This window comes from Poecilia latipinna, unplaced genomic scaffold (assembly GCF_001443285.1).
Source record: "Poecilia latipinna isolate Pla-1442-1.1 unplaced genomic scaffold, P_latipinna-1.0 Scaffold1193, whole genome shotgun sequence".
In the NCBI taxonomy this organism is placed as follows: Eukaryota; Metazoa; Chordata; class Actinopteri; order Cyprinodontiformes; family Poeciliidae; genus Poecilia; species Poecilia latipinna.
Window position 1 is genome coordinate 151,992 of NW_015113809.1, and position 21,293 is coordinate 173,284.

Sequence of the window (21,293 nt, forward strand, 5' to 3'; positions counted from 1 at the left end):
GTTTAAATACGAGATGATTTTAAACAAACGGCCTCATGTTTCTGCCATGCAAGCCAAGGATACACAATGAAAACAATCATACGGCTAAAAGATGGATTTTTTTTCATCCAAGATCTGATTTTAGTCAATTTTTTTCTAAATAAAAAGAAAAAAATTATGAATAAAAAACTGCCTTGTGTGAATGATGGGGTAATAGAGCCAAGCTACAATTTTTTTCCTCAATTACAAGAAAATAGTCATAACATTAGAAGAATAAAGACGCAATTTTACCAGAAAAATATGAGAAAAAGTAGTTTTAATGAAAAAAAGTTTCTATAGCTATCAGGATTGACCTGACCAACTTATTCATTTTGGATAATTACTTTAGAGGTCCTGCTACTAATAATAATAATTTGATGCCAATGTGTTAAAACTGTAAAACTGACACGAAATTATAACTTAAGATGCTCAACATTCCTCATTTAAATTTTTACTCCTAATATTACAACTTTATTCTGGCAATATTAAAACTTTATTGTTGGATTATTTTGACTTTATTCTTGAAATTTTAAAACATATTAATATTCTAGCTTGGCCAATAATAATCTGTCGTAGAGTTAATGTGAATTCAAAATACAAATAAATAGAAGCTGAAGCTGTATAACTCGATTGTGAAACAAGATGGCCGCCTAAGCATGCGGAGAAAACAAAAAAATCCAAAAATGAATTCTTCAAAAAGACTAAAATTTGATTAATTGATAGAATTGATTCATTGGTCAGGTCTAAACAAATTGGTAAAAGGTAAAAAGGATAAAACTAAAATAAGGTAAAAATATTCAGAGAAGGGAAGAGGAGGAGCTCACCTGAACGTAGCGCTCTTTGGACCGATTCGTTGGCCTCTGATCCTCAGGAAGAACTTCCTCTTCCTTCAGCCATTTTCTCATCACAGCAGCAACATCACAATGAAACGCTTTCTGAGAGAGAAATGACACAAGACAGGAATCAACAGGAAGACAAAGCAGAAGACATGAAGATGAGTGTGAGACAAAGTTCCTTCATGTCAAAATTCAGTGGTTTTCCAGAATAAAATTTTTAAGTCTTTTCAGTCAAATTTAAGAATTTTCCAATCAGTAGAACTTCAGAATGAATTTACTACAGAAACGCCTGCAGATGTCAGGATGAGAAAACCTGCAAAAAAAAAAAAAAAAAAACTAGAAACAGAAAGAAGGAAAGGTAGAAAAAGGAAGGAGAGGTGGATGACAAGATATCATGGAAGATGGAGGGATGAGTGGACCGGAGTGGACCCTGATGGGTGAGGAAGAGATAGATAAGCAGACTGACAGATGGACGGACGGGTAGACAAGGTGACAAGGATGGATGGATGGACAAGCAAAGGACAGAGGGATGGACAAGCAGATGGACAGATGAACAATCAGAAGAACGGATGAACAAGGAGAAGGATGGACGAGAGTGCAGACAAAAAGATGTAGACAGATGGACAGACAGAAAGCTGGATGGACAAGCAGACTGATAAATGGATGGGGGACAAGCAGATGTACAAATGGACAAGCAGATGGATGGACATGGAGAAGGATGGAAGAGAACGCTGACAAAAGGATGCAGACTCATGGACAAGGAAATGGATGGATGGGCAAGCAGGAGGACAGATGGATGGACAAGGAGACAGATGGATGGACAAAAGGATGGATGAATCCGAAGCCACTCACTATCGTCGTGTATCCGTCCTCTCTGAATTTGTCCTCCACGGCTCTCAGATCACAGACTTGTCTCTCCGTCCTGACGGAGACGTGTCTCTCCTTTGACTCCTGACACTGAAATTCGACAAACGATCTCAGGACATTTTCCAGAAAACAGACAAACAAACACAACTTGGCTGCATGGAGCCGTTGTCTCTCACCTGGTTGCACAGCAGGAGGTGCCGAGTGCTGCAGGAGGAGAGCAGCTCACTGAGAACCTCCTGCAGACCAGACAGCAGCTTGCTCTGCAGCACCTCCTTCACGCTGCCTCTGTCTGCGTGGCGCCCCCTGCAGGCTGTGCAGGTGACGTCCACTTTATCTGGCTGACTGGACATGAGCCCAAAAAGTTCCTCTGTAAACACAAATACGACCAACGTCACTTTTTTCCCTAAATTATAAAAGTAATAAATAGAAATTGAAAGCATGTAGATTTTTAGGCATTAGTTAGAAAACCCACAAATGTTACAAATGTGGATTTTTGTCGAGTAAAAAAGTAGAACTGCAAGAGGAAATCACAGAAGTTGTAATTTCTCACCTGATAATCCTTCACATCCGTAATGGACCCAGTGGCTGCACTCTGAACATCGAATCATCTCAGAGGTTTGGTTTCCCTCATAGCACTTCTGACAGACGGGGCAGAAATTACCTGACATAAACACACACAAAAAAATTGAATTATTATTTTTAATTAATCGTTATAATAAAGATAAACACCTAGAATACTCTGGATAATATATGAAATTGAGAGACTTAAAATCTAAGAAAAGGATGAAAAGAATTGGAGGACAACAAATGTTTCATTATTTAACAAACAAAGATTTAATTTAATCTGCTTTGTGGTAAAGACTGTGTTCTTTTGCAGCTTCAAAACTTAAAAAATGACAAGTTCATAGATTTTTGGTACAAGTGGACGCTAAATTAGGAAACTGAGACCTGATTTTGTTTAAATATTGGCTTTTAAATGAGTCTGGGTTTTACCACCTGTCCTGCTGTTGTTCTGAGAATTGGCAGAACAATATTTTGTCATGTTTGTGTTTTTTTCCCTAGTAATTCTTATATTAAAGCTGAATGAGGATTTCTGTACTTTTATTTTAGTATTGCAAGACGGAGACATGAAAATACATATATTTATATGTATACATTTCATTTATATACAACTGCAAAGACATCAGCTTGATGTTGTTCCTTTACTGCCATCAATGCATGCACCCTATTTAAAAGTAAATGGAAAATAAAATCTAGTTGTGACTAAGCGTTGATGAGCGGTCCGTGTGTTTCGGAGAGCCCACCTTTCTCACTGAGGCTGGTGCAGTCGGGGCAAAGGTCATGCTCGTGGTTCCAGGCCATATCCCAGGTTTTCCCTGGAGTCACGCCGCAGCTCTTACACCGAATGCACGTCATGCACACCTGCAGCGGAAAAACGCAACAATATTCACTCATCGGCTTCAGCTTTTCCTCTTTAATACTCCAAAAAAGACTCCAGCACAGTTTGAGGAAGGTGAAGCATTTACCCAGGGGGTTTTGGAGGTCACTGGCTTCGGGTACGTCGGTCCCAAGCAGGATGGGTGGTAGCAGGTTTGGCAGATCCTGCACTGTAAGACGGGCTGAACAAAACCACATCAACTGTAGAGTAATATTCCACTTTTGTTCCTTTTTATGATTTATGAATGTTTTACGTCTCTCTTAAAATGCAGAAAAGCTCATTTCAGGTTTGTACACTTTTCCCACAGTAAAATTTAAGAACTTTCAAGCATTTTCAAGGCAAGTTTCCAAACTTTTCCACACTTTAGAGATAAAAACAAAACAAATGAACTAAAAAAAGACCATATAAGTGTTAGTAATAGTTTTGTGATAGCATTCAAGATAAACTAAAATAACTAAATTTTATGTTTTGAAATGTTTCTCACACACACATCCCTGTAGACTAAATGGTCAGAACAAAACACTAATTTAACCAAAAAACACTCAACTTTAATAATTCTGTTTGACATATAAAATATAAGCTGACCTTTATTTCAAATACACAGATCAACAAATCCTTGATCTTCTTGCTCAAATAAAATGCTGAAACAGAATATACAAAGAAAAATACAACAAAAAAAATCTGTAATTCTGGCTTTTAGTAAATATAAATAGGTCTCAGTGACCTAAAAAGCAGAAAATTTAGTCTGATCTAACTTCAGTTTAAATTTTTTCTTTATTTTTATTAGATGTATGAAAATATCTGGTAACATTTTCCAAATTTAGGCATTTAATTAAACATTAGATTGCACCAAAGTGTGCAGTTTGGATATCAAAAACCTTCAAGGACTTTATGCAGAAATAAAGCCCTTTCCAAACCTTGTGAACATCTAACTGAAATCCAAGCATTTTCAAGGATTTCAAGCACTTGTACAAACCACGTCATTTCAGTTTTTAAAGTGACAGCGCCTACCTTCAACCTCTTGCTTCTGCGTCCGCACACGTGGCAGAACTTGCAGCGTCTGCAGCACCAGTTCTCCTTGGCCTCCTCCTTGGGGCGCTCCTCAGGCGTCAGGCAGAAATCATGGAAAGGTTCACAGCAGATCTGGCAGAAGATCATCTGCCCGATGGAAGATATTATGGTTAAACCAAATTCTTATAAAGATTCTTCTTTGATTTTTAACGCTTTAGCGCATGTGCGTCAAACTCAAGGCCCGGGGGCCAAATCTGGCACGCCGTAGCTTTTTGTGTGGCCCTCAAGACTCCAGTATTATATCAGTCCCTCCAGTTTTCTGTTATTCTGTGATTGTGGAAATTCACATAAAAGCAACAGATTCCAGATTTTTCCCGCTAACGCATAACTGCGTTTGCTGCAAATTTTTCACAAAAATTGTTGAAGACCTTAGGTGTAACGGATCACTAACGTTTTTTACTTTACGACACCACTGCCTCAGGCTAATATTAAGTTATTAGTTAGATCGATTAACAGAGTCACAATTAATGTCATACATAAATGTAAATATTGCAAAATTCCTTGAAATATTTCAAAATTAGCTCCACAAAATTAGTGATTTACATAGCAAAACAAACAAACAAACAAACAAACAAACAAACGCAATCTTAAAATCCTGGAGTGACTGGACAATGTGAAAATACGAAAAAAGTACTTATATTAATAATGTAGAGACAGTTATTTATTAATAGCTTGTTAATGGGTTTTATCAATACATTCTGGAACGACTGTCGCTATAAGAACATTCATGATCTTGATTTGTCCCAAAACAAAAATAAGTATGACACCCATTTAATAAACTTTAGTAAATAAAGTTTATTAGCGGCTGAAGTACCTCATGTTTCCCTTTGCTGGCGCAAAGCAGGCAGACCGGCTGAGGAGTGGTTGGGACGGAGGTGAGAACGCTGAGGCCGCCCATGAGCCACACATTCTGGACAGCACAGTCCTCCTGGATGGACGCAGGGCAGATAGCACAAACATCACAAAGATGAGTCAATATTTTTTACAATGTTGCTGGTTTAAATGTTTAATAAGAGCCATCTGTTCACTGACATGCTGCAGTAACAAAAGTTAGCATTACGCTCCACGTGTGTTAATGACACAGCATGTGGAAAATGAAGAAACATTGCCTTGCAAAAGTGTTTTCACTTCCTGAACCGTTTCACATCGCAGCCATCAACCTCAATGAGATAAAACAGCACAAAGCACATCAGGCTGGGCGATAAATTGATTTCATTATTTAATCGAAAGTTTGGTTTTTGAAGATTTCATTTTCGTGACAGGAAGCAGATTATAGCGCAGAGTATTCTGGGTAAATGCAATTAAAACAAACACACGATAAAGGAGAAATCTGATTCCACTGCACTTTTGTTTAAATGTCAGGAAGACAAAAGTTGTGCTCATGTCTTCTTCAGAGGTTTTTGTGTCATTTCCTTCAGTGTTTCTTGGTGTAGCGCCACCACAGGTGAGAGAGGGGAACAGGTTATTAAAATAGTTTGGTTGTTTTGACACAGAAAGCGAACCACCCCAGCTGAAAATGTAACAAATGTTCCAACTTTGGTGCCCAGCTGAACTAAGTCTACTGGACTATCGGGTGTGAAAACACTAAAATTCCCCATAAATTTATCCCAACAATCTGCAATGATCACTAATGGTTTATGTTAACTTCTGATGCTTCCACAAAGCTGCTAGATTTATAAAAAGCTGGACTTTATTAGTAAGATCACTGAATGCAATGCACTAAAATTTTTAAAAGGGTAACAGAGTAAAGGGGAACACCATTTTTAAGATTTTTACCTTTACAAGGCAGTTTTTCATTTACCTCTTGCTCATGCAATAGCTGCAAAACATCAAACTGTAATCTAATAATTAGAATTAAGAAAAGCACCTGACCTAATTTAGCCAAAATAAAAAAGGTTTAAAAATGTGAATGCACGTTGTCTTGAGAGCAACGACTCACCTTAAAGTCTACACGGATCTTGTGCTTGTGCTGCAACACGCCCTTTTGGGGAAAGCCGTTAGTTAACCCTGTCTGCGTGTTCACTGATGCACATTCAGGAGGATTCTGGGAACGAAGCACATATTGTGGATCAGTTGTTGGACAGCTTTGCAGCTTGGTCGCTTTTACAGAAGACGCCGCCTTGTCCTCTTCATGCTGCACCCGATGTGTATCTTCCTGCTCCTGTTGCTTCTGTAACTTTCTGCCTGGACTAGAAGTCCAGGAAAGATTTGGGAAAGTTTTATCTGCTTTAGCCGAGCAAACGTCCATTAGAGCGCCTGGATGCTTCGCTTCCGACTCAAATCCCTGAGAACACGCCTGAGGCAAAACCTCTGCCACAGCTATTTGGTGTTGTTGAGTTGGAGGAGGTGCAGGCAAACATAACGGTGGAGATTTCTGTGGAGTGTCTGCAATGGGAGGTGATGGCAACACAGACGCAGGGTGCATTTCAGTTTGCAGCGACCCTGGAGGAGAGTTTGCGCCGTTACGCGGTGGTAGTGAAACAGGAGGCTGCGTTAAAGGCTCCACAAACCGAGGCATCTGCCACGGCAAAGACTGGGAGCCAGTCTTCAGGATGTACGCAGGCAGACGGTACAAGTGTATCTGCAGCTGCTTCTGCAGCGTCGGCACTGGGATCCCGGCCCGTCCGGATTCGGGGAAAGTTTCTCTGCGCTGTGTCTCTTCTGCGTTCTCCTGTGCCTGTGGAGGAGGGGACTGCCTAAGCCAACCAGCAAGACGGGTTCCATAGTTACACTATTAATAGTAGCATGCAGCGGCGACGACCAGCGGCAGCGACAGAAGAAAGGTGAATAGGGTGGTGCATAAAGTGTTAGCAAAGAGGAATAAAAGGCAAAGAAGAGTTAAGAAAAGGCAGTCACCAACGGTACACATATATCTGGTGTGAAATATGGAAAAAAGCTGCTATTTGTAAGGAGATCCTGATTATACTCGACTCCTAATAAATGCAGTTGGTGTTTTATTTTACGCCACATCCCCAGCACACTACGCAGCATTTCTTTAAATCATAGCCTGCTTTCCAGTGTAATAATTTAACGTCACTGCTCCCAACAAACTCAATTAAGTGTTTACATGCATGCTGGCTTTTGCACAATCACCTGCTCTGTTTTTACTCATTTTTAATAACATGTCTGCTGTTACTGCACATCTGTTTTTCTGCACTCATGTATTGTAAATAGTCTGTCTTTTGCAACGTTGAACACACATGCAAATTATGTGCATTTTTGAAAAGATAACTTCTGAAACTGCACAGTATTAAGTCTTGTACAGCCTATTATTATTATTATTGTTATGGTTGTTATTGTTAATTATATTGTTTTTAACACTTTAAGAATGTTTTGTGTGAACCTTTATAACTGTTGCTGCATTTCCTCTTTGCAGGACAATAAAGGATGTTTCTATTATATTCTAATGCTTTAAAGACTAATAATAAAGCCCTTGAACATTATTTTACTCCCCTAGCATATCTGTGTTTTTTTTCTTTACAATCACAGTAACAGATTTTTCAGTTTAGAATTATATTAATAAAACAGAGACTGCATTGGCTGCTGTGTTGTGCGTTGCATTTAGAAGAGAGCAGCTGAAACACTAGTCAGTAAACATGCTAATGCAAGAACAGGATTCAGTAAACGACTTCAGATGAGAACTGAGTTCATAGTCTGTTAATCCTGTCGTAATTAGCAATTAATCAATTTGAATTATAATCCGTTTAATTAGATAAAGGAGATGAATCTTTTGATTGAAATGTATGGGAAGTTTTTACTTTACTTTTTTTTTTGCGGCTAGGAACGTAAAAGCAGTGAAGGAGAATCAAGCGATATAGATTTAAAAAAATAAATAAAGTGTCTTAATCAGGAAGAATCAAATAAAGATAACAGCAAACATGCCAAACAGCCCATGATTGTTTGATTAGTTTTGGGGATTCTTAAAACAGGGGGTAAGTAAAAGCAAAAAGTTTCAGCCAAAAATAACAGCGCGTTTAAAGGGGGGGTGGGGTATTATGCAAAATCGACTTTTTTGAGTTTTATATCATGTTATGATGTTATTCCCTCATCAAAAACAAACCTGAAGGGGAAAAACGTGAGCTCCTTGTGTTTTTGCTCACAAAGCTCCTTGGAGTTGAAGTTCCCAACTGAGTTCCCGCCCCACAGAGAACCCCTCCACCACCCCTTCCCCACCCAGCTCCTCCAGACTAGCGGCAGCAGCAATTAGCGAAAACCCAGTGGAACTTTGAATCTCGGCTCATGATGCGAACGGTTGTAAACGACACCAATGGATGGCAGAAGAATTGTTGTGATGAAATGCTGAAGGGAGGGGTTCTTAAAGAGACAGAGGCCCATTTTAACAGAAACAGCTATGATGCAAAGTCAAATTTCTTTTAAGATGTTTTTGATTTATATACAGCCTTTTCATATCACCTGAAGGTAACATAGTAACTTTGTGCTATAAAAAAAACCCAAAATACCCCCCCTTAAAGTAACTAAGCAAATTTAATTCAACTTTCACAATATAGAGTTTCCTCCAGTGTATCATAAGCCTGGCGGGTCACCAGGCTTTACTTGTGCCCCCCACCAGGCTATGCATTGCTTATTTATTAGTCTTTTTAAAATTACTGCATTTTTAAGACTTTATAGTTGGTGTTCAGGTTTTAATCGAGTGATATTTTCAAATTTCTTGTGAATTTTAAATATTTTTAAACTCAAAAACACAGCAGGCTGAATGAATGACCTAGCGCCCAACCACCGGGCTCAGCAAGTTTTCTGGGGTTTCTGCAAGTTTTCAATTATTACCTTGCAATAATTGTTGGTTAGGTTTAGATACTATCGGGTCACCTTTTAAATATAAATGACATTCTCCAGTAATATCCAACTTTAAAAAAAAAACACTAAAAGAAGAAACAGTTACTTTAAAACAAAGAAACCTTATGAATTCGTTTTAAGGTCGATTACAAATAAATGAAACTGCTAAAAGTGCCTTTTTCCAATAAAAGAGAGACAAATTCAAGAATTCAAGGAGGTAAGATTAACAGACAAAAATCATGTTAGTAAATACATCTTTTTATCAAGTTATATGGATTTGAATTGATAAAGTCTCAATAAAAACTTATTTGGAAATCAATAGTTTACATGCAGAGGACTTACTTTAAACAGAAAATGAGTAACACTTAATTTTAAAGATACAGTTAATTCAAAATAGATTGTGAATATAAAAAAAGAAGAAAAACTGAGTAACGAAGTCCTGGGCAATGTATTATTTGGAAATAATTGCTCTTATCTTAATAGTAAACAATATTTGCTATTTGGGTGAAAATCTAATTTCACCATGGATGAAGAACCTAAGACGTTAACAAAAATAAATTAATTAAAGAAAAAAAAAGGAAAGCATTTTCCAACAAATACAATTTGGCCCAGTCTTAATTAGGGAGGACGTAGACGTCAAGAAGGACGGTGGTGTTGTCTTTACCTTGTACGGTCTCTGTCTTCTGGGGAATCCCCGACGATTCCTGGAGTCAGTGAACTGGTCGTCCTGCTGCAAAACACCATCTAGAGCACAAAAAAAATACAGCAGAGATGCATGATTAGGAGAAAACTAAAATCAAAATAAAGTTCAGTATGAGGGTGGAAGGGACGAGGTTCCCTTATTTGAGCTCCATCTTAGTTCCTCAAATAGAAAAAAATATGTTTTAAAGACTGATGGAAATTGTTTTCTCATTTTTTTTTGTTATACAAAAGAAATATAATTTTCTGAAGTTTTAACTCAAATGTCAGTTTTAGTGACTAAGAAAACAAAACAGAATTCAGAAATAAAAGTGTAACTGAAGTATGTTTGAAAATAGATCATCAGTCGGAGTTGATGGCACAAAAGATGCAGAAGAGATGAAGATTATTCTTTTGGTTTAACAAAAAAAATACATTTAATACAGATAAAAATCAGCACAAACTACACAATCTGGTCAATTTTAATCCCCTTTTTTATTGCCTTTGAGCAGAGTAACACCAACAATAGAACCAGCCGCATTCAGCTTCTATACACCACATGTCTGGAACAAACTTCCAGAAAACTGCAAAGACGCCGAAACACTGAGATCCTTCAAACCAAGGCTACAAACCCACCTGCTTAGAGTTAAATCTGATGAATAAAAACTGGAACATTGATCAATATATTTGATGTTTATTTGCTTCATGATTTTGAAGATGGAATTGGACAAAATGTAATGTTTTGTAATTGTTTAATATATTATTTTTTTATTATGTAAAGCAATTTCAGGACATGATGTCACTCAAAATGCTAAAACGACTCCCTTTCACATGTGGTGAAACCTTTTAAAAAATGTGACTGCTTACAGTAAGCATTTTTAGTTTTCAAGAGGTTTACGTTGTTTGTTACCTTGGCGTGACGAAGCAGCTGCGTTCGGATTGCCCGCCTTGTTCTCCGTTTCTTCCTCCTCTTCCTCGGATTCGGACTTCAGCAACCTGCTGTAGGAGCGCGGCTTGATTTTACGCAGCGACTGCTTCCTGATTCCGAGCGCCGTTGATTCTTCGCCGCCGTTCACATCACTGCCAGACGCTGAGCCTGAATACAACCTCGACCGGACTGAGAAAAGAAGCATCACGACTCATTTAAATTCAATAATTTAAAAGATGAAATTATTAGAACTCCGCTCCAATCTTACTAGGAAACTTACGTTTTAGTGGTTTTAGAGTGCGGTGAATCTTTGCTTTCACGATTCGGTCGCACTTCCTGTATCTGTGTAAGAAACGGGGAAAACAACATTAAAAGGCTGAAAGTAAAATTCCTCTGTGGACATCTGTAAATGTGTTGAACTGTAAGGTAAATTAATGTTTATCACACCAGTCTGATGTATTTTGCAAATGCAAAAGAAAATCGAAAGACGGTGACAAAAAAAATAGAGAAAGAACACGAAGAACGGACTGTTAGAGGAATAACTCCCAATCAAAAGTTTTATTTTATATAATGTTGAAAGTTACAAGATACAGCTCTGGAAAAAGAGTCCACTGCACTGAAACCCATTAAAATCTCCTGGTTATTCCACCAAATATTGATCTCTGAGCTCTTCTCGAGTTAAAACATTACTATTGTTTTCTCTAAATGAATAGAGAAAACAATAGTAATGTTTTCTTTGCATTATTTGAGGTCTGAAAGCTCTGCATCTTACTTCTTACTTTGACCATTTCTCTTCTTCTGCAAATAAATGCTAAATTTTTGCTTGTGATTTCAGAAACATGTTGTCAGTAGTTCATAGAATAAAACAATGATCATTTTACTCAAACATAAACCTATAAAAAGTAAAATCAGAGAAACTGATCCTTTTAAGTGGCCTCTTATTGTTTTCCAGAGCTGTAGACGCTCTAAATGTAAACAAATGTGGAAAAGGCCAATAAAAAGTTATATGATTAAAAAAATAGAAAATTATTTATCATTTTTCTTCCACTTCAAAATTACGCACTACTTTGTGTTGAAGTTTGTGATTGAAACATAACAAAACTGTAAAAAAAAAAAAAAAGCAATGGTTATTTCATATCAGGATTATGAATTTCCACATGTTGCAGGTTAAATAACTTAAACAGCTGCTTAGATGATAAAAAATTACGCAGAAAATTTAAATAAAATGTCACATTTCAAACGCAAATCAGATGAAAATGCTGTTTCCTCGTTAGCAAGTCACTTCCAAGCATGCGGTGAACATGAACCAGAGTGGCAAGGTGACATAAACGCAACTTACATGCAGCACTGCTTCTTGGTGTTGGGCCCGCCGAACTTGGGCTTATCCAGGCAATTGATGCAATCGCCGCAGTCGTCCTCGATGAGGCAGCCTGTGCAGACGCCGCAGCGCCTGGAGCGGACTCCTCCGGGTAAATACTGACTCAGAATCCTCCTCCTTATGAACTTGTGTCCCTTTTTCCGTCTCCTGCGCTGGATGCTTTCCTGAGAGACAGCCCACTGTGCCCTGCCCTGATCAGAGATGTCACCATCATCGTCATCATCATCAGCCACATCTGCAGGTGAGACACAGAGGAGGATGGGGTAAAGAGTCGATACGGCGTTGAGTCGGCTTTAAATGTGTGTTTGGATGTTTAGGGGATGGCAGAGCTTTTCACACAGCCTGCAGGAGGCGATGACTGGAGCTTCATTACATGCATTGATTAGCTTTTTGTCCGATAAGTAGGCTTCCTGCTGATATGTTTCTACTGGCTGCCTGACGACATAAAGCTCTTTAATGAAGTTGGGTGGCTGGATGAATTGTAAAGTCACCCACAAAATCCTTCAAAACATTTGAGATTTAATCAGGACATCTTAGTTCCCCTTTTTGGTAAGCAGTAACTATTTGGACATTAAAAATGAGAAGTGATTCAGAGGTTTGTTGTTTTTAGTAATGCATCTACAGTAACCGTGTGCAAGCATCACTCTTTGCCCTTTCCTCCATATGTGTTCAGTGTACGTTGTACATTTTAAGACATCCGGTCTCAAGACATCATCAGACATAGCCTCAGGAAAAAAAAAAAAAGAAGAAAAAAAAAAGCATCGGGTCACAAGAGAAACAAAATAAATAAATGAGACTTCAGACAAAACAGAGACAGAAAGAATCATCCTGATGCTGGTTCGGAGGCCGAGCCACTGCAAATATTTGAATTGTTTTAAAAAAGAATTAGATAAAATAAAGATGGCGACATATTCAGATAACAGATTATATGACCAAACAGGAACTTAATAAAAGAGAGATGTTCTAGTTTCTCTATTTCATATAAAAACATGCAAGTAGAGCTGGATGATAATTCACTTTTATTGGTTTGGAAGATTTCATTTTTGGAAAATCTGGATTCCCCCCACCCCCACCAATGCACTCCTTACATTAAAAAAGTTCAGAGTGATGTCGGAACATCTGGAGCCGCCATTTTGTTTGTCAATCGTGTTTTACAGCTTCTATTTATTTGGACTTTGAGTCGATCGGGTCAACTTTACGACAGAGTATTAAAGCCAGGCTAGATTTTTTTTTTGTATTATAAGAAAAATGCCATAACAAGAGAATAGAGCAGTAATTTTATGAGAACACAAAAAATAAAAAAATAAAAATGAAGAATGCCAAGCATCTTGTGAAGTTACACTTTGATAATCATCTAAAAATATATAGCTAAATTATTTTCTACTTCAAGATAAAACCATACGAACTGAGCTGATCACTAATTCTTTTTCTCACTAAAACAAATATTTCTCATAATTTTAAGAAATTTTTTTCTGGTGAAATTGCATATTTTTTATGCTACTATTACTGTGTTTCTGTAATTAAACATTCTTGTAGCCTGGTGTTAATAGTCTGTTGTACAACAGAGTGAAATAAAAGCCACTTTTTGAACATATTTTCTGTCATTTGCAATCTCTTTTTAGAAAAGAAAGCAAGCAGGAAAATAAATGGATAAAATTGTAAATCAAATTTGGTTAAAAAAAATCTGATTATATTTAAGCCTCATTGCCCAGCTCTACATCCAAGAAGTCAAAATATTAAACTGCTTATTCTCGTCTTTTCCTCCATTTTGTCCATCTGTCTTGTCTGAAGTCTGATGACTATTTTCCTGAGACTTCTTGTTTGTTTGTTTTTTTTGTCTCTGATGATGTGTACCTGGGATCGGACTGAGTCCCAAAATGCACAGCGCCTCAGTGAGTTCATTTGTCAAGCAGCACTTCCTCACCTCATTATGAGTGAAGTTCACTCGACCAGTGTTGGGTAAAGCTTTCCAACAGCGGTGGCTAATCTGTGTGTGACAAAAGATATTTTTGCTGGCAAATATTTTTAGACATTGAACTTTTAAATATTTTTTCCCCTCTGCAAATTAGCTTGGAGAGTCGCTAACAAAACTGTGCTCATCTTGATCATATTTTAAGTTGTATTTAATATTTCAGTAGTTTGTTGTTGTTTTTACACTTAGTATAGTGTGTAAAAACACACACTATATTAAATGTGGTTTTTCTTTTACACTATACACAAGAAAATATAAATCTGCAAAATCATAACAAAGCATTTTAATCAACTACACCCACAGACAAAAACTCTCAGAGCAGAAACAGATGTTTGGTACTGAAAAGCAACATGAATGCCTGAACCGTACCTGTGTGTGTGGTTGTGCACACTGATCATTTAACTACATATAACACACTCCTTTACTTGGATATTTCTAGTAGATTTGTTGAGTTTAGGTCCATTTGTTAGCCAAAATGCTAAATTGCCTCAAACAGAAGCATTTTTTTCCTCCATTTTCTGTTTTACCACAAATTTTATTGAATAAAATCAAAATCAAATGGGCAAAACTTCAATAGTTGTGGGCTACTTGAGAAATAAATGTTCTCTAAAGCTGCAGAGATTTGAAACTGCAGGTTGTAATGCAATCTTTCACAGATCTTTAGTTAAGTCCATTCACCTAATTTTAAACTTTAAACACTCCATGCAAACCAACAAAAGCTATTAAACAACATCAACAACGATTCAAAAGAACAACATTCTTGCTAACCATGCTGAAATATATATAGCAAAACTGTTACGTTTAGACATTATCTAGTAATAAATGTTTATCTAAATGTCTATTTTTGTTACTAGAGACCATGAAATATGACCTCAGGTAATTTGGTTCAGGTACAAACTAAACCAGGTGATGGAGGTCAGAAATGTCATCATAACACCTAAACCACCTCAGATTTATCTTCAGAAAACTAAAAAGTTTGTAACATCACAGATTATTTACCAGTCGCACGAAACATGACATCTAAGGACAAAACTGTACTTTAAAAACATTTGACAGTCTATTATCAACACAAAATAATAAAAATTGTTGAACATGATTGATTTTTTTAAACAATACAAACAAAACAAAAATAAAACAGCTAAATTCAAGATTCTGTTTCTTAAATGTATTTAATAAAGTCACTAAAAATGTTTGTTTATTCTAATCTGAGATCAGATTTTATATTAGATGTAAAAAAAACACCTGCTTAATCCACAGTAAGACAAAATATAAATTTGGGTGAGTTTAGTTGTTAAATTGCAAAATTACCACCAAAATAAATGACCCATCCACATGAACAGAGAACCAAACCACAGGAACATTATGACCAAACTATATTTAGATTATTTACTACTTAATTTCTCCCGAAAATAGTAGAGCCAGAATCTGGTCAATAACTGACTGAAAATAATCTACTGCTACAGCAAACATCTGAAGATACTTTCAAAATTAAAACTAAATTTTAAAAATATTGATTGCAAACCAGAAAGAAAGTCAAAATGTAGAGAAAAACATTAACGTCTTTGTTATCGATTCATCTGAAAACAAAACCAGAACTCTTGAGATTCTTAAGTTTAATTTGCCTGAAATAACTTTTTACCAGAACACAAAGAATATTGATACAAACATTAAAGGCATTTCAACTTTTCAACTTTTATATTTTGCAATCCAATCCCAATGCATAAAAAATATTAATTGCAGCCTTTGTTGTATGTGGTAAAAAGCAGATAGTGAGGTGATGAGCCGTACCTTCTGCAGCGGGGGAGAAGGTGATGCCCTCCCTCTCGTGAAGCGGTAGAGCACTGAGTCTGGGAATGTCATCCGGCACCAAGGCACGGGGCTGACCCAAAGCCACGGCGGCCGCCCGGCACACATGCTTGATCCTGGGACCGCCGAGCGGCTGCTCCTGCACACAGACTCAAAGGTTAAAAGCTGGGACACAAGCCAACGAATCCAAGCAGAATTATGGAATCAGTGATGTTGACATTGTAAATGTGCAAATCCTAGATGCACTTCTAGTCCTGATAGTCCTTTACCGACTGCAACAAACCCAGAGAGACAGAATCGGGACTTAAAAAATAAGCAACAATATGAATAGATACAGGAAGTGACACTGCTGATTCTTTGAAAAGTATTTATATTCCTTAGGCGCATTTAAAGATGTACATCAAGTTCAGCTGAAATTTTGTGGTTGTATTGAGTTTTCATGTGATAAACCAACACAAAATAGTGCACATCTACAAAACAGAAGGAAACGTAAGACATTTCAGTTTTTGGGGGTGGGAGGAAGTATCCTTTTTTATGTGCACTACTTTGCATTGGTCTATAGTTCATCCCAATAAAATATGTGGAAGTTGTGGAGAAAAATGAAAATCCAAGCTGTATGAATATCTTTGAGAGCCACTGCAATGGATACAACATGACTGTGTGTATCTGGTGTTAAAACATTACCTGGGGACTGTACTCTTTAGGAGAAAGGCCAGCTCTCCTCCTTCTCCTCCTCCTTCCACTCACTGGCACTTGTGGTTCCCTTGAGCTCAACTAAAAGTCCAAACAAAGTGGAAACATGCTTTTAGAAACAGGTGCAGTAAAATTAAACTTTAACTAAAAAAAAGAAAAAAGAAGCCGTGTGATTTACCCTCGATATAATCAGACTAAACAAAGAGGGCAAATCAGATAGTGCACGAGCAAATATTTTCACTTCTCGTTTATCAGTTGGGTCAGATGTCAGTGTTAACATTGAACTGCTTTACTGATGTTTTACAGAAAACAAAAGATGTCGAATTAATGTAATACTTTGTCTGTTTTGCCAGTTTTCTCTTTAAATATATATATATTTTTTTACATTGATTTTCAAAAGCTAGGATTTTTGTTCCTACCTGTGACAGCTTGAGCTGCTTCTGCTGATCAATCTTGATGAGCTGGACTTTGGCTTTCTTCAGCAAGTGCAGCATCCGCTTATTAGCTCCACTGAGACCGAGCCGATGGCTCGGCCCACCCACTTCCAGCACATCACAACTGGGCTCCTCCGTCACTGCTGCTTCTTTATGGGACGGCACAAAAAAAAGGTAGATTATTCACGATTTCGTAGCAGGAAAGGCATCCTTTTATTATGACCAGAGCCTTAGACAATATTTTGTTTTAAAGGGGACCTGTAGTGCAAAATTAACATTTTGCTTGTTTTTGTATTTCCATTTGGGTTTCTACTGCTTCTAAAAAACCGCCTGGCCATATTTGGCAAAATGTTAACGTTTTTTTTTTTTGGTGTCTGGAAAACGAGCTGTTTCAAAAACTACTCCTTGCCTAGCAACCTCAGCGAAGCCCAGCTGGTTACCTAGCAACCCAGACAGAAGTCAACCCATTACTTAGCATCCCTAGTGAAGCTCTAGCATATTTGGTTAGCTGGTTTTACTGCTGTGCGCTCTACAATGGCTGCTGAAAAAGTTATGTTGCTGACTCGCTATTCAGAAACCACTTGCTACTTTCTTGTTGGTTGTGCAGGAGGCTCTACAAATGCTTTTCAAAGGTGAACAGTTAAATAATTGTGTATGTTTGCAGCCATTTCTATTTGTGTGTGTAAACGTTGAGTTGGGGGGCGTGGCCAGAAGCAGCTTGATTTAAAGAGACAGGACGCCCTAAAGCAGCTCGATCTGAAAGAAGCTCAAATAGGCAGAACTGAGCAGAATAAAATCTCATTATCTCAGAATGGTTTTGTGCAAAGAAATGTAATGAACATGGCTTTGTGTAACCCATAGACCTATCCTGTTCAAGGAAGCATAGTAAGTCACTTTTAAACATCTTTTAGAGGAGGAAATACAGCAGATGGGATACTCACTGTTATTCTCCATGTCTTCTGCTGGAGTTTCCTCAGGAATTTCCACGCCTGCCTTGACCACCACAGACACTTTCCTCACAACTCCTGGAGAGTCCATTTCCTCCATCATAATCTTGGACCTCCGTCTCTTCCTGTTTGGGAAAGTCAAACCGTCGTCCTGGTCTCCATGGTCCTCCTGAAAACCTGACTGGCTTTTCTTTTTCTCTGCCAGTTTTAATGTCAGCTTCTTCAAGTTTTTGTAGATCTCGACGTGACTCGCGCCTGAACTGGGTTTGGATGAGATCCTTGATTCAAGCAACGAGCTGTCCAACACCGACTTGGGGTAGCTGTCTAGCGACTGTGAGCTACCGTCGTAGCCTGATTCGTTGAGGGACAGAGTGGATTTTGTGTCATCCTTCTGCTGACTTTTCAGCCACGTTGACAGTGAACCCTTTGGAAACGGGATGATTTCCTCGTTAAGGAATCTCTTTGGGGTTTTGATAACGCGGGAAGACCGTCCACTCGTTACAGTCGTACAGCTGTTAGAGCTTTGTGATAGCTTTGTCTCGTCCTCCAGTGGCTCCATGCTCTGACCCTGCGATTCGACACCGTCCACAGCTGGAAGCGGCTCTGGCATGTAGGTATAAAACACATGCCGTGTCCGAACCCGAGCGATTTTCGGCCGCTTGTTAACAGAAGCATCCGTTGATTGTTTGCGCCTATATCCGAACAAAAATCTGCCTCGATGCCGTCTGTGGGCCCTCTTCCCTGAAGTCTCTGCGGCTTTGCTCTGGAGCGACACTCCCGCCTCTTTTTCACTCTGGGCTGCCGCCTCTGGAGACGAACCCAAACCTTTAACCATCCTCATCATCCTCTGACGTTTGTGAAAAGACGTCAAGGAGATGGCGGCGCCCCGGCCCATTTGAAAACCGCTTTTAAGCTTTTCAGATCCTTTTGCCTGAGACGTCTCCAAGTCCGCCAACACTTCTCCTTCAGCCTGATCCGTCCAGTCAGAATGTTCTTCATCTCCAACCGGTTCGGATACACTCGACTCAGTTTCATGAGGTTTAGCATCACTTCCTGATCTGGTTGCTCTTTGCTTCAATGTTCCTTCTCCTGCCGATTTTTGCTTTTCTACATGTTTGGCTTTTGTCCCTTTGTTGTGCACTTTGATAACCACTTTTGGCAATTCTTCGTCTCTAGTTGGGCTCTCCTTCACATCCAGCCCTTCCTTGGAAATTCTAGGTACAATTTTCCCAATCAGACTTGGTTTTGGGGTCTTGGGAATAATTTTTCCAATAAGAGGCTTTGCTTCCAGCACCGGATCTGAAGCTTGAGGCGGCTTGGCTTGGCTCACCGATCTCTTGGACAAAGAGGTTTTAGGTTTTGGTGGACAAACTCTTGAGCTCCCAAAACCAGTAAAATCTTCCTCCTAGAAAATATAAAATAAACCTTTTAGATGGTAGAATAAAGTATTTGGAAATGTTGAGATAAGGACAGATAATTTGTAAATCACCTGTGGTTTTATGACAACAATATCATCTTAGGTTCAAACTAACAATCTATTGATTATTCTGATGATTAATCAGATAAAAAAAAATTAGCACATAATGTAAGATTTTTATTTAATCCTTTTTTGTACAATAGAAATAAATTAAATTTGCAAACAAGTCATTTTTGAACAAGATATTATCAGCATACAGCCTTTTTTCAGTCTGTACTCAAGTTAACTATTACGAAATTAATAGACAGTTAATTTAATAATCAATTAATCACAATGAATTAAACACTTCAGATCTATTTGTAGAAATGATCAAATGAATTTGGATTTTTTTTCTAACATCTTATCTGTTTTTACTCTTCATAGAGATATTCTTATAGATAGGGCTCAGTGGCAGCAGCTGCTGCTTCTTATCAGCTTTTCCTGCATTTGATTAGCTCAAAACACACAGAAAATACATCAGCTGGTCATTTCCAAACCGAGTCAAAGATGACGGCTTCTGGATCATTTTTCTGCTCTTACCCCAGAAACAACCTAATTAGTTTTTCTTCTAAGTAGCTAATTGTTAGCTTTGATATTAATGAGTTGTATCATCATTTGTAAGTTACTTTAGGAAAAAGGTGACTGCTAAATGCATAAACTAACAGCAAGTTACCCCTTCAGTATGCAAAGATCGCCCCAGCATCAGCAAAACACACATTTACTGCAGACTTTGAAGCTATATGTGAACAGACAGATAATCCTTTACAATAAATAGTACTGAACAAATAAAGAAATAACTGCCCTGAATTAAAAATTGGACCAAAGAAAGCAGAAACACGCTGTAAAATAAAACGACTTTTTCACCTGCATGTAAAACAATTAAAATTTTGTAAAAACAAGCAAAAAATAAATAAAAAATACTGAAAAGGCTGAGTTTTAAGAGCCTGAAAAACAATTTTCCAATTACAATAAAGAAAGTTTGTTTTGCCTGCAAAACTACTGAAATGCGATACAATTACCTGAAGAATATGCAATGTGTGTGCAAAGATAAAACTGGAATAAATAGAAAAAAGTACACTATTTTATCAATAGCTGCTGGAGCTTCAGACAAGAACTTCAAAACATAGTTAGAAAGCTTGTGTGACATTTAGCATAGCATGATACAATCAACTCTCGAATATGTAAACAAAACTGTACTCTATGATCTTTATAAGAAAAATTTTTAATCTTTTTTTAAAATAAATTTATAATATTAATTTTCTTTCTAATAAATTTGTTAGAAAAAAGAGAAAATGCTTTTGTTCACATTGATTCTACCATCTTTGTAGTTTATTCATATATTATTCATATGTTGAATAATAAATATTGTACACTGTATCATAGGCAGTTAATTTGCAGCAGACTTAGTTATATATATATATTTGTATATATATATATATATATATATATATATATATATATATATATATATATACATATATACACACACATACATACACTTTTACTTTTTAAACTTCCAACTTATTATTTTTATTCAATTTAACACTGTGTCTAAATAATGAATGTTTATATCATTACATATATAAGGAAACATAATTTTTAAATCCAAATTATAATGCAAAAATATCCTGCGTTTGCCAAGTTACTGGTAAAAATCACAACAATTGGAAAATAAAGCAAACATTAAATTACCAACAGCACTTCACAGTGGTGATATATTTATGTTGGTGTTCAGCTTCAGAAGGTGAAAATGTTCTCGGGTCAGATTTCACTAAAATCTGAGCACGGTTCTGTTGTTTGTCCCTGAAATTACCCGATAAACCACAAATGTGCATGTCACTGAAGATGAGTCAGTTCTCTTCATGATTTGATTTTCAGGTACTCGCCCAACAGAAACTGCATCTCAGCATCTGCAGCCTGGCTCTCTGCTGTTACTCCCCTGTTTCATCAGTGTAGTTTTGACACAGCAACTGAATT

General features: G+C 37.5%; 1 protein-coding gene across 1 annotated transcript in view; it reads right to left on the reverse strand.

Moving 5' to 3' along the window:
* The window catches only part of kmt2ba (lysine (K)-specific methyltransferase 2Ba), a 40,877-nt gene that overhangs the window by 13,764 nt on the left and 5,820 nt on the right, over positions 1-21,293 (reverse strand). The window contains exons 2-18 of the mRNA XM_015053674.1: positions 17,855-19,265; positions 16,899-17,062; positions 16,471-16,560; positions 15,769-15,925; positions 11,970-12,243; positions 10,911-10,972; positions 10,613-10,819; positions 9,689-9,768; positions 6,170-6,907; positions 5,045-5,158; positions 4,171-4,317; positions 3,248-3,340; positions 3,026-3,143; positions 2,272-2,382; positions 1,898-2,088; positions 1,707-1,811; positions 843-953 (exon numbers count right to left, since the gene is read on the reverse strand). Coding sequence (XP_014909160.1) covers positions 843-953; positions 1,707-1,811; positions 1,898-2,088; positions 2,272-2,382; positions 3,026-3,143; positions 3,248-3,340; positions 4,171-4,317; positions 5,045-5,158; positions 6,170-6,907; positions 9,689-9,768; positions 10,613-10,819; positions 10,911-10,972; positions 11,970-12,243; positions 15,769-15,925; positions 16,471-16,560; positions 16,899-17,062; positions 17,855-19,265 — 4,173 coding nt within the window. The remainder of the gene's footprint in view (positions 1-842; positions 954-1,706; positions 1,812-1,897; positions 2,089-2,271; positions 2,383-3,025; positions 3,144-3,247; positions 3,341-4,170; positions 4,318-5,044; positions 5,159-6,169; positions 6,908-9,688; positions 9,769-10,612; positions 10,820-10,910; positions 10,973-11,969; positions 12,244-15,768; positions 15,926-16,470; positions 16,561-16,898; positions 17,063-17,854; positions 19,266-21,293) is intronic.